Source organism: the organism of the source record quoted next, unplaced genomic scaffold (genome assembly GCF_019419815.1).
Source record: "Pyrus x bretschneideri cultivar Hongxiangsu unplaced genomic scaffold, Pyrus_bretschneideri_v1 Contig18, whole genome shotgun sequence".
Classification (NCBI taxonomy): domain Eukaryota; kingdom Viridiplantae; phylum Streptophyta; class Magnoliopsida; order Rosales; family Rosaceae; genus Pyrus; species Pyrus x bretschneideri.
The window spans coordinates 4,032,220-4,045,191 of record NW_025999479.1 but is presented as its reverse complement, the minus strand read 5'-3'; the positions used below and the strand labels follow the sequence as shown (position 1 = coordinate 4,045,191).

General features: G+C 39.3%; 2 protein-coding genes across 2 annotated transcripts; one reads left to right on the top strand and one right to left on the bottom strand.

Annotated features, from left to right (window-relative positions):
* The first annotated feature begins 2,188 nt into the window (after positions 1–2,188).
* On the top strand, positions 2,189–2,806 carry LOC125476213. Its single transcript, XM_048582053.1, has one exon. The coding sequence runs from the start codon at positions 2,189–2,191 to the stop codon at positions 2,804–2,806; it is 618 nt and encodes a 205-aa protein (XP_048438010.1).
* A 377-nt stretch (positions 2,807–3,183) lies between these two features.
* On the bottom strand, positions 3,184–9,944 carry LOC125476180 (ATP-dependent RNA helicase DEAH11, chloroplastic-like). Its single transcript, XM_048581972.1, has 3 exons — positions 8,938–9,944; positions 5,057–8,174; positions 3,184–4,605 (listed from the first exon to the last, which is right to left on the bottom strand). The coding sequence occupies exons 1-3, from the start codon at positions 9,760–9,762 to the stop codon at positions 3,392–3,394; spliced, it is 5,157 nt and encodes a 1,718-aa protein (XP_048437929.1). The 5' UTR covers positions 9,763–9,944; the 3' UTR covers positions 3,184–3,391.
* Between the last annotated feature and the right edge of the window lie 3,028 nt (positions 9,945–12,972).

Here is a 12,972-nt window from a genome sequence, read left to right as displayed (position 1 = left end):
ATACCTCGACTCCGGTCGAGGTGTTTCAGAGAACCAACCTAGTTTCCTTCTTTCCCTAGCAATCTAACCAACTTAGTTAGGGAGGAACCAAGCCCTAACCTTTAGAGTCAAGTGAAAGCTAGCTAGACATGCATTTAATGAAGAGATAGGCAGACTTTCCCTTTTTAGCTCACGCAGAAGTCCAACGCGCGAAAGCCATGAGGCGCTCCACCAAAAGTAGCGCATGCGGAAAGTTGACCTAGGAAACCCGTGCCTCGGGAAGAAAACATGATGCAGGTTCTACAGTCTAGCCTCCTTACATCAAAATTGGGGAGTAGCAGGAGAACTAGGGAGAAATAGGGGATAACCAAGGCACAATTAGATATTCCTTGGGAACCTAGAAATGAATCATTCATCTACAAAAAGGGGAGTCAAAAGCCATTAAAGGGAATCCAAGAACTTAGTCTAGAACATCATAATATAGAGAGATTTAAACGTTAGAGAGAAATAAAGAACCATCTTTCTGCAACCTTAGGGTTTTCCCAAACTTCTTTCATCTCTTTTAGTCAGGGAAAGCCTCTTGAGGCCCAACCTCTAGCTTCACACAGAGAACCAAAGAAACCCAAAAACATCACTATGCAACCTTAACATTCTCCATAACCTCATTTGAGTATTCCAGCCATCGTAAGTCTTGCTACCGCCCTTGGAAACTTAAATTATCCAATCTAGAACACCATGCAATCATGCCAACTCTCTTTCTCTCTCAACACGTTAAACTGATGAACTTCTAGTTTCCGCACCATGCCTCATTTGACCAAGTCATTATTTGCTTAATCATGCTATATTCGAGTCATTGATCGAACCGGTATAATTCTTAAGACGTGCTAATTCTTTCGAGATATTCCAGGACTTGGTACGAAACCGAGGGAGACAAGAAGACGTTCTCAAAGCCCAAATCCACTTTGACCTAAAAGTCCCCCAACAACATGTTATACGTTATCGATGCACTATTAGCAATATTAATGACCCGTCGAATCTTTAATAAAGGACCTGGCAGCCAAAACGCTCCCTCTCACACCTATCTGCTTCCCCATAACAAATCATTAGATCTACAAGTTTCATAGTTGTCACCCCTTACTTGCTTGGGGCCAGTAGTAACCCTTTTCCCGCTCATTTGGTGGTTTTTGTCAGTTTGTGAAGTGTCTGACTATTTTATTAATGGAGCTCATTTGATTTTGGAGTTCCAGACTACGAGTTCAATCTTCTGGGCTTAGGTGTTGATGATTCCAAGAGTTGGTTACGATGCTTTGCTTATTTCAGGGCCTATCTCATCTTTAAATCCACGAGTACGTGACAAATAGTTTCGCAAAATGACATTGTATGTTATGTTGGAGTCTCTTTTGGCTTGAGGACTTTGGATTTCATTCAAAATAATTTTGATAATAAAACTGCTATTGTTTCGCTTCAAAAAGATTGAGATCCTGTAGAGTGAATTTTTGTCTTGTAAAAAACAGGTTAAAAGTCTATAACGTGCTTTTTTTTTTTTTTTTTTTTTTTAACAATTGTTATTATCTACACACTAAAGGGGAGGGGTTGAGCTTAGCCTCATAATGGGCTAGCAATAATGTGGTTCAAATTCGCATTTGACGAGAATCGAACTTTAAGACCTCTCACTTATAAGTGAAGAAGAATACCACCATATCATGTACTAAGTGGCAGAATGCTTGTTAGAAGGTTATCCTTTTAAATTTCTGTAATACAAATATTATTATCTTTCTCACATCAACGTAATTACAAGCGTTGACGTATCTAGTGCATTGATTTTTTTCATAATCCCTTTATCAAATGAAGAGTTAAGACAAAATTAAGTTGAAGATGTCATTGTCTAGGCCGTGTAACGTATTTATTGTGTGTAAAGCAAATCAAACAAGCAAAGCAAGCAAGGAATTTTCCAACCTTTGTACTAAAAGCAATGACCAACATTTACAATTGTATTCAATTCCACGGACCCCGTTTCTTGCGGGCACACTACTCCCTCCCTCTCTCCCCTCTCTCTCTCTCTCTCTCTCCTCTCAATCCTTGTCTCTCCCAACCACCCCACCCACCAAATATCCCCATTATTTTTTTCTTTTTACATTTCGATCCTCAACAAATTAAGCAGTTTCCAATTCCTTTTATTGTTTCTCAAGTTCTGATCAGTCCGACATCTATGGCTGGGCGGATATCTAATAACACAAAGTTGAATCCTAAAGCAGCTGATGGGAATGAAATGTTTCTGGGTCTAACTGCTGTTTCCCACAAGACTGCTGGCTTACACCTCATACAGAACTGCGATCTTCCTCCGCCGGCAAAACTATTTACGGGTTCGGATCAAACTGTTGTGTCATCCATGAAAAGGATTTGCAGTGTGAACTCAGATCGCGATGATGATCACAGGGACGACCAGTTTGACATGGATGGAAACCGAATTGACGGAGAGAATGAGAAGCTGGAGCTTCTGAAGGCGCTGAGGCTGTCGCAAACGAGAGCGAGGGAGGCGGAGAAGAAGGCTGAGAGGTTGGGGAAGGAAAAAGACTGTCTCGCTAATGCGTTGCTTGCGGAGGCTAAAGAGTTGTTTGCTTACAGGCAATGGGTGATGTTGCTTGAGCTTCAAGTTTCAAAGTTGCAGTCGCATTGGGCGGAGCAAGGGAGTGATCAGGCGAGTTGTAGTTGTGGCAGATCAAAAGGAGGTGACGGTGGGGATGGCATCACTTGGGTTGTAGCTTTGGCACTTTGTTTTGGCATCGCCGGCGTGGGCTTCGCATTCGGTTGCAGATACTTGTACTGAAATTTCACTTTTGTACTGCAAAATATATAGGTGTGCATATAAATGTGTAAATTTTTCTTTTTTTTGGTCAAAAGGGGCGTATGCATTATGAACAAGCATTCCGTTGACTGAAATTTGAACAAGGATTCTTTGGGATTATATGTTTCTGATTTAGTGGTCCAGTTGAGTGTAGGACCCGCTTTGCACTTCTCCATGCCACATAACATAGACAAGAGAAATGCTAAGGCATGTCCCCGGAATTTCTAACCATTGATGCAATGTCGATTCCATATGGATCAATGGTCAAGAGTTGCTTCAGTTTAAAAATTACTGAATACAAGGGCTTATTAGAGTTTCAGATCGGTTTCGAGGTCACGGTTAAAAGCAAGCACACAAAATTGGATGAATGATCTCATCAGAGCTTCTCATTTCTTATTATCCAAACTTGATGAGAACACCGAAAAACTTGGCTAGAGTTCAGTCTGGTTAAAAGCACTTACATTGAGAAAATGTACTTACATTTGCTGTGTCTACATTACCTATTTCATATCATATATCAACAACACTCTAAGCCGACCGATAAGTAAACGTCACGAGCACTTCATATCAAATGATGGCCAGGTGAATAGTCCTCAAATGGGTATAGCATTCGTCGCTCGTTGCATAATACTCCAAACAGACCCAGCAAATGTGCTTCCCGCACCTACATTCTATATGGTTGCACCCGTCTATCTTCTCAATTGTATACCTGCATACCGGGCAGCTCTTCACATGTTCTTTTCCTTTGCACCACTGCTTCAACGATGAATCTGGGTCTTCCTTGAACTCCCGGTACTGCTCACATGAGAGGTATGGATGATGTTCTAAATGGCACCTGGTACATGTCTCGGCATAACATGCACCACAAACAAATGGTTCACCGTCTGTCCCAGGAGCAGCTACTTGATACACAGAAGAGCAGTCAGGAGACGGGCAAAACCTGTAGATACCTGCACTTGATGCAACAAACGCCCCCAGTGAAGCCCTAAATAGCTCCTCCAGCTTCTCATTTGATAATAGAGACTTCAGATCAATGAACAAAATAAGAGATCTGCAACCCTCGTGTGCACAAAACATTGGGAAACTATCTTGGTTCTTAATTGCCGACTCGCACTGCTCCACTAGACACAAGCGGCAAAATAAATGCCCACAGTCCTCGAGCCGGTATTCATCTTCAATCTCACACATACATATGGGGCAATCAACATCACTCTTAAACCTCTGAGTTGAACTACCTGACGTCTGTACAATCTCATAAATACTCTCTTCTACTTTCTGTTTCACATCCTTGCTTCCATGGATGGAAATTACTTGACGGCGAACATTTAGACCAAAATCAGCCCCTGGGATCTTCTCTTTGAGCCCCCGTAAGTCTGGCCCAAACCTGTTAACAACCTCTTTCATCAACTCGGGAGGTAAGGTATGGCCTTGAAGTCGGATCTCAAGCAGCTTATTGTCATGGAGGGTTAAAAGGGAATCGACCAATTTCTTCTCTACCACACCAACTTGGTCTGAAGAACCAAAGACCTGTACACTGAGGCTACGTCTGTCAAAAAGAATATAGGTTCCTGTCTCTCGCTGGAGTGCGTGCATTAGACTGATGCCATCCCTAGAGAAAAGAAGCTGTAAAACAGCTGGAGTAAGGCTGGCGTGGTCTATAGTCTTTCCTTTAACAAGCTCTTCCACACGTCTTCTCAGTTCTGCAACAACTTTTGTAGCATTGGCAGATATCTTCACTCGGTAGGAACCATTAGCATTCCTATCTAAGCTGCATTCTACACCTGTAAACAAGACAAACATAAAGACGGTCAAACACCTACCTATGTCTATAAGAAAATAAACCTATTGTTCTTAGTCATTGTTAGTATAAACCAGTGATAGAAATAACAATTTATTGGACAAGATAAAGCAGAAGGGTGCATTAGATTGAAAAAATTCCCATATAATTATAAAATTAAAATGCTTTTGGAAGGATTACAAGACTCAGTCATTGCAAGAACCAAGTTCTCCAGAATGGCTTCTATCATAATGCTGCAATTACATGTTATTTCCAGGAGAACAGTGATTCACAAAACATCTAAAGTTATAATTATAAAAATCCCAAGTCATGAAGGAGGAAGAATTAAAATGAAAAAAAGGGCGTGACACTAAAAGAAGAATACGCCAATATACTTGCAACCACAGAAAAATATAAGATCAAAAGAAAACCAAATCTTGGATAAGAAACAGTACCATTTAGATGTATAAAACTTGAGAGTAAAGTATCCAGCTGCTTCTTGATCACAAGATAGACAGGGGCGAGGCAGGATAGAGAGCTATGAAACAACTGCTGGCATTTCATCTTTTGCCATGGAAGGAACCCAGGCAGTACCTTCCCTTCTAATTCTTCTAAAGCTCTCGCCGCTTCCAAGTGTAATCTTCCATCAAATGTAATCAAAGCTCTCATGAAAACACTCTTTGGTTCAGGCTCGAAAACCTGTACACTGCAGCTATTGTGGGAATACCTCTTAGGCATAAAAGGTGATATTTCTTTTAAGAGTGCTTCTTCACAAAAACTACATGGCGGATTTCCTACAGCATCTCCTCTCAGCAGAAAAAAATCAAGGATTTGCCTTCTTGTAGCAGTCCTCAACACGTCCAAAATTTCAGCCTCGGACAGATCTTTGCTTAGTCCACATATCACGATAGCATCCATGTCCCCTTTTTTGCTAATCTCACAGCGAATTTTTTTTCCACCAACTTCAAGGTTAGAAAAGTCATCAATTATGGGATAGATATCATTCATGTGGCATTTGACGAATGCAAACCCCTTGCTTAGCCTGCGAGGCCAATAAACCTTAGCTCTAACAGCGGGGAATGAAAACATTTTATGATCTACCTGCGAAGGAATAACCTTCAGTATGGAGCCACTAAATTCAGATTCATTTAGCTCAGCTGCTTTTTGAGCCGCTTCAGGAGTTTGAAATGTTACCCTCACCCATTTTCCTTTGTCAACACTTTCCTGCCCAGTGCTGGGGAACTTGTGAATAGCACATATACCACCAGAGATAGACTTCTCAAGCTCACTAAGTAACTCCTTATCATCTTCAGAATCCAGTTTTGAATGAATTACATTAAATGTCAAACACCTTTTTTGAAGCTCCAGATGTTTGATCTCTGCACCGGCTCCAAACAATGCTACAGGAGGCAAGACGCCAGAACTGTGATATAAGCATTTCTCCAAGCATTCATTACGCATCCATTTTTTTTCACAATCCAAGGCATTATTTACAAATCTTTCAACCCTATCCATGTTATTTGAGGTGGCAAACAACATAATCTCATTCTGATAGTAATCAACTTTAATGTTGATAAGTTCATCCTCGCAAATTGTCCTAATACGGGACACGAGATGAAGCAGATAACTGTTTGCCTTCCCACAAAATCTTTTAAGAACAGTAATGCCAAAACCAGTCAACACTTTCAGCTGAAGCTTTCGACTTTCCATCTTTGATACATCAAATGAAGGAGGAGGATAAAGCGCAGACAAAGAGTTGAAATCAAAGGAAGTGACACACACCAGGTACTGATTAGAAACCGACAGGATTTCACCAAACACTACCCAACTAGGTTTCTCCCCAAATACTAGCAATGAACACGAAGGATGCAGCCTAACATGCTGCCCAGTTAATGCCACTTCATAACCAAGTTGATCATAACCTGAGAACATAGCAACATTATCTGCAAGAGAAGAAAGTATAACCTTTTTCAAATGTTTGTCACAATCATTTGATTCACGAGGATCCCAACACCAGGTACCAGAAATTATCATGTGGAGTTCATGTTTAAGGCAAGACTCCAATTCCATCACCGTGTCTTGGCATCTCCTCATTGTTTTGGCATTGATGCTGTTTTCCCAGCACCACACATTTCTCGTGTCTCGAGACAAAGAATCCCATTCCTTGTACACAGAGAGAAGGGTAAAGAGGTCACCATCACGATGGCAAAATTTCACCTTGATGCAGTCTGATCTAAGCTTTTCTTCATCATTACCAACTCTACAAAATATGCTGCGGGAATTTGCCATTACAGCTGCAAGAACAAGACCCTCCATACGCAAGTTAAGGTCACAACAACCAAGAATTAATTTACCAAGCCGAGGCTCAACACCCAATTTAACCAAGCACCGACCTTCCTGGGTTAACTCAAAAACACCATTCTTTTGCTTAACAGCTCCCAACTGAACAAGGTTCCTGATAGCCAAGTCAATAGCTTCAGAAGAAGGTGCATCAATAAATTTAAAGTCGTGTAAATTCTTGACGCCTAAAGCCAGAATCCTCAGAACTGCAACACCAAGATGAACTCTGCGAATCTCAGGTTCCTGACAAGGAGGCATAGCCTCAAAGTCATATTCTGAGTAAAGTCTATAACATATTCCTGGTTCAGTTCTTCCAGCACGGCCACTTCTTTGATTAGCAGAACTCTGGCTGATCATACAAACTCTGAGAACATTCATGCCACTTCCCGGTTCAAATTTGCTTTCTTTTGCCATACCAGAATCAATCACATACTTTACCCCAGGAATTGTCAGAGATGTCTCAGCCAGATTAGTGGCGAATATGATTTTCCTTTTTCCAGGGTAGTTTTGGAAAACATTAAATTGATCTTCATAAGAAAGTTTTCCATGCAAGGGCAATGCAATTGCACGTGGTGCTATAAACTTATCACAACACCATTCTACTTCCAACTGGGAAGTCAAAAAGGCAAGAATCGTCCCCTCTTTCTCTGTTCTGTGTACATCTGTTGCTACCCTCATCACATCAGAAACATAGGAAGCATCACTAGAAGTTCCTTCAGTGAAAGATGGTACATATCTAACATCAACGCGAAAGCTCCTCCCCAATACATAAAAGATTCCACAATGATAAAAATATTCGGAAAGCACATTGGCATCAGCTGTTGCAGACATTATAATAAGTCGTAAACTAGACCGTCGACCAAGTAAATCTTTTAACAATGCCAACAGGAGATCAGTATTCAGGCTCCTTTCGTGAGCCTCATCGACTATTATGCAAGAAATACCAGACATCTTAGTATCATTCATGTAATGCTGCAGTAAATAGTGATCTGTCATAAATGTCACCTTCGAAACCAACTGCTGTCCTGACAAAAATGTTGAATTACAAGATACTGATTTTCCTCCGTAACACCCATTACTTTCTTCTCTAACTCTCTGCGACAACGACATGGCAGCAATCTTTCGAGGCTGAGTGCATACAATGGACTGCTCGGCAGCAATTCCAGAATCGGCAAGAAACTGCACCAGCTGTGTACTTTTCCCTGAGCCAGTCTCTCCAATCAATACCGTGACCTGTGCAGGTTGCAGTTAGAAAGAAGGACAAAGGTGCAAATCTAAAATTCTAAATAAAAACCTTGTTAAGATGTCTACCAAAGATAAAGCACCTAAAATTGAGCTTATGCAATAAATTAGTGCTTAAAAAACAAATAAATTAATGCAGATAAACATTAAAAAAAAATTATATTAATAAAAAGAGCATATTTTCATACTATTCAGATTTTAATACATGCTTGAGCATTAGTTTTACAATCATTAGTGTTCACTCCAAACAGATGCAATTGAGCATTTAAACAACAGACACAGTTTGGAGCAGCAGAGATTGCTAATCAAACCCAAAAAATTAACTACTCAGCCAAATTTAAGCAGACTGCAGTTAGAAAGAAAGAGAAAGAGGCAAGTCTAAATTATAAATAGAAACTATGTAAGACGTCTAAAGCACCTGAATTTGGGCTTAAATCATTAATTAGTGCTTAAGAAACAAACAAATAAACAAATAACCTACAATGCAGAAAAGTATAAATTTTTTGTATTAAAAAAAGGCATATTTTCAAACCGTTCAGGTTTTAACACATGCTTGAGCATTAGTTTTCACAATCATAAAGTTCACTCCCAACAAATGGAATTGAGCCTTTAAAGAAACATATACCGTTACCGTTGCCAATCAAGAATGTCGTAAATTGGAGTAACGCTAACCGAGATTGCTAATCAAACCCAAAATCAAACATCAAACGGAAGACGGAAAACAACTACACAGCCAAATTTAACCACATTGTACCTGCTGGGTAAGAATTTGCTCTAGAATTTGCTGCCGATAAGCGTAAATGGGCAACCCTTCTTCCAGCCTGCGGCATTCCCGAACTATTAAGCTGTGAATTTGACTCCAATCATAAACTTCACTCGAAAATTTGAACACCCTCACCCCTTCTTCACCCGATTCCTCCGCCCCTTTCCCCTCAAGATAATCAAGCAAGCAATTCATGGCGGACTTAAACTCCCTAATCCTGCTCTCAACCAATTGAATTTCGCTCCTGTTCCTCTTTAGTGTCTCATTCAACTCGCTGAAACTCCACAGATGGTTATGCCGCCGGAGCAACTTGGAAACTCGTTCGTTGTCGTTGCACAGCCAAACTCGCTTCGCCTCCCACTTCTTCACCGCCTCTCCGTCCATCAATTTCTTAATCCGGCCGGAGAACAGGGCTTTCAGCCGGTCCCGGAGCTCGTCGAGATCGGAGGCAACAGAGACGATTCGGTTCAACTTAGGAGTGAGATCATGAAACCGGTCCAGCCGGGACTCCCAAAAATAAACGAGGGCTTCTAGCGCATCGACCCATTGCGTGTAGAACAAGGAGGCCACGATGCGACTGGCTGGAGAAACCTCAACGCGTTCGGGCCTGGCCTTGCAGTTAGCGATCACGGCGTCGATTTCATGCTTTCGGAGACTCCGGTGATCGGCGAGTAGCTCGACGATGAAGCTTGTGCGGGAGGGAGGAGGGGTTTGGCGGTAGAAGTTGTTGGGCGGGAAACTGGGGGGAGGCAAACGGCGGGGAATTCCCGACGGCTGACGTCGCCGGGAAGTAGTGCGCGGGTATGATGATCTCATGGCATCGAAAGAACCGAAAATCCCCTAGAGAGAGAAAGAAAGCAGAGAGAGAGAGAGACTGGGAGAGTGAGAATTTGAGGGAAGGTGTGAGAGAGGAGAGAGAGAGAGAAGAGAGAGAGAGGACAGAAGAATTTTCAGGGGAAACGAAGGGTGAGTATTGCAAGTGTAACGACGTGGCGGGCAGTGACATTATTATATAGGGTTTGGTGAGGTGAGCAATTTCAAAAGTCTAGAGCCACTACGTCTATCATCTAGTCAATTACCATTAGTTCTCTCTCTCCTCTCTTTCTCTATCTCTCTAACCAACCAAGTTTGCTTTTCCTATAAGTGCTTTTCCTATACTTGCTTTTTCTATAATTTCTTGTTTCTTTAATTGCTTTGTTTCATGCTCATCAAGATTATGGAAATCAATAGAAGTGAAAGGTCTTTGTGACTTGGAATCCTCATTCATCACAAACATTTAATCCTTATGAATTAGAGTGGGTGAGGGAAATAATTAGCGTATTGATACGTGTAGATCGTTTTTAATACATTATTAAAACACATATCTGCCAATTTCTAAAAAGATTTTACATGCATCAGTAGGTAGTTGTTTATGCGCTTGTGCATGATGTACACGTGAACGGTTATCAAGTTATCTCTTTCTAGTTTGTTTCTGACTATCCGTTGTCATTTTTTAATCCGTTACTAGTGTAGTCAATTTCTGAGTGGATTCTGCATGCACTAATATGTAGTCGTATATGCGCTCTTGTATGAAGTATAGTATACGCAAACGGTTATCCAGTTACCTCATTCTGTTTTGTTTATGACAATCTCTTAAAAAAATTTAATCCGTTACTTGTACATAAGTTTGTCAATTTCTGAGAGGATTCAACTGCATCCACCTATAGGTAGCCGTTTAGGCACTCCTGCATGATGTACACATGAAGTGTTATCCAATTACTTCATTCCAGTTTGTTTCTAACAATTCCTCGTTATAATCTTGTTTTTCTTGCATTAAAAATTTCTTTGAAAAATATTAATTGTTGAACTCACCTACTACTAGTTGCGAAGCTACATAGGAGCAGTGGTTTCACCCTTCTGGTCCCGTCGGAAGTGATGAAGTTTGTCTGTGTTTTCTAGGTTCCATTGCTGTTGTGCAGCTCTGCTGTACGCAAGTTCTATTCCATCCCACTTCAAACCAATCAGAGAGCAACTGCTCTCAAATCCCCAATAGCATCATCCCGTAACCCCTTCCTACCTTCTAAAATTCAAGCCACCCCTAGCCCAGCCGCTTGCTGCCAGGCACCATCCTTTGGTTTGATTGGCCACTTTGCTCTAAATTTTTATGTTCTTTAATTTCTATATCTATATTACCTCAAACCCTAATTGATTATTTAATATAAAGTTTTGTTAAATTTATATAGAATCGTAGAATAATTGATCAACATGGTTAGTGATTATGATTATTGATTATTCGATGTGAAAAATTAAATTCTTTTTTAGCCACTGACGGGGTTCGAACTCACGCCATTATGCAAAGACACAACATATTTCCACCACTGTGGTAAAGAGCCACTTGCAAATTAATTTCTTGATTATTGGTATTGATTAATTGAATTGTTGGTTTAATTAGTTATTAGTCATATAATATATTCTACTCTAAGATTAAGAATCTAAGAAATCTTTTAGCATTATACAGTTACATAATGGAATGATACTATAAAGAAACAGTGCTTAAACCCTCCTTCGCATTATATAGTTACGCAATTTTGAACCTTGCACTCTTTAAGTTCGTCCCTCCCCCCCCCCCCCCCGGGGGACAATTCATGACTTCGCCACTACCTACTACTATTACTAAAATGAATCCTTGAACTATAAACGCAATTGCTCTAAATTGATATCGAGCTTGCCCTTAAGGATTTTTTTATTACTTTTTGTAGACCACATGATGTGGCAATTGATGGTTGGACTTTTTCTTTAAATCGTTGAAAAATGAATTCAACCATTAACCACCACATCATTTAGTCTATAAAAGATGGTCTAAAAATGTGATATCTCTAGTATTTTGCATTTGTCTACAAAATAGCCATTTCGTTCAACCAAAGTAAACGTTAAGATTTTTCTCTTTTTGATTCTTAGGTGTATAAATCCCAACTCTTTATAAAATATTGTGCTGGTAGGTTCCGTACTAATATATTAACTATTAAGGGCTATGATTTCATACTCTTATTTACAAGTAAAAAGAAATATCACTATATTATAGTACTAAGAGCAATATCATCATTAATTTTATTATATTATTATACAATGTTAATGTACTAATACCAAAAATTTATAGACACGAAGAAGCCTGAAGTATCCCACACCTTGAAGCCTGATAATCCATATTTCGACCATTATTAACTAAATAATATTTTCTTACGCAATTCGACGATAGCTTACCAAGGTGGAAATGTTTTCAAATTAATATTTCTTGCAGGTTAAAGTTTTAGGACTTTTAGTTTAAAATGCATTAGGAAAATAATCTTATAAAACAACCTACTAAATGAGGTTAGAATTCATAGTTAGTGAATTGTGGATAAAAATTAAAAAAAAAAAAAAAAAAAAAAAAAAAACAAGTGTGCATATATCCATGTAGAGAAATATTTTGTCCACAAATTTAATTGGAATAAACCATTTCTTATAAAACACTTACTAAATGGGATAGCTTATCAAGGTGGAAATAATTTCAAATTAATATTTCTTGCAGGTTAAAGTTTTAGGACTATTAGTTTAAAACGCATTAGGAAGATAATTTTATATAACTACCTACTAAATGAGGTTAGAATTCTTAATTTGTGATTTGTGGATAAAAATTATTGTCGTCCTCAAATTTAATTGGAATAAATAATTTCTTCAAGACTTATTATATTAACACCCCACAAATTGTTGAATAAATCACACATACTTAATACACCCCACATTTGTTTTTTCAATTAAAAATTGTCTTAATGCATCTCACTTACTTCTCCATAATACCCTCACACCCCCATTCTTAATATACACCTTACATTTTTTATATGCACCATATATTTTCTATACACCCCACATTTCTCAAATCTTATAAAGCTTTTAATTTCGATAAATAAAGCCGACTAAAATTTTGACAAAAGATGCCGCCTGGGATTTAAAGCATATGTGGGTTGTTTTCAATTCCACCATTAAAACTCATGTCGTATGTTTTTAATA

Coding starts and splice junctions, on each gene's coding strand:
- LOC125476213 (XM_048582053.1), top strand. CDS start 2,189: ATGGCTGGGCGGATATCTAATAACACAAAGTTGAATCCTAAAGCAGCT.
- LOC125476180 (XM_048581972.1), bottom strand. CDS start 9,762: ATGAGATCATCATACCCGCGCACTACTTCCCGGCGACGTCAGCCGTCG. Junction 8,175..8,937: donor AGCAAATTCTTACCCAGCAG/GTACAATGTGGT, acceptor CAACCTGCACAG/GTCACGGTATTGATTGGAGA. Junction 4,606..5,056: donor AAGTTTTATACATCTAAATG/GTACTGTTTCTT, acceptor TCTTGTTTACAG/GTGTAGAATGCAGCTTAGAT.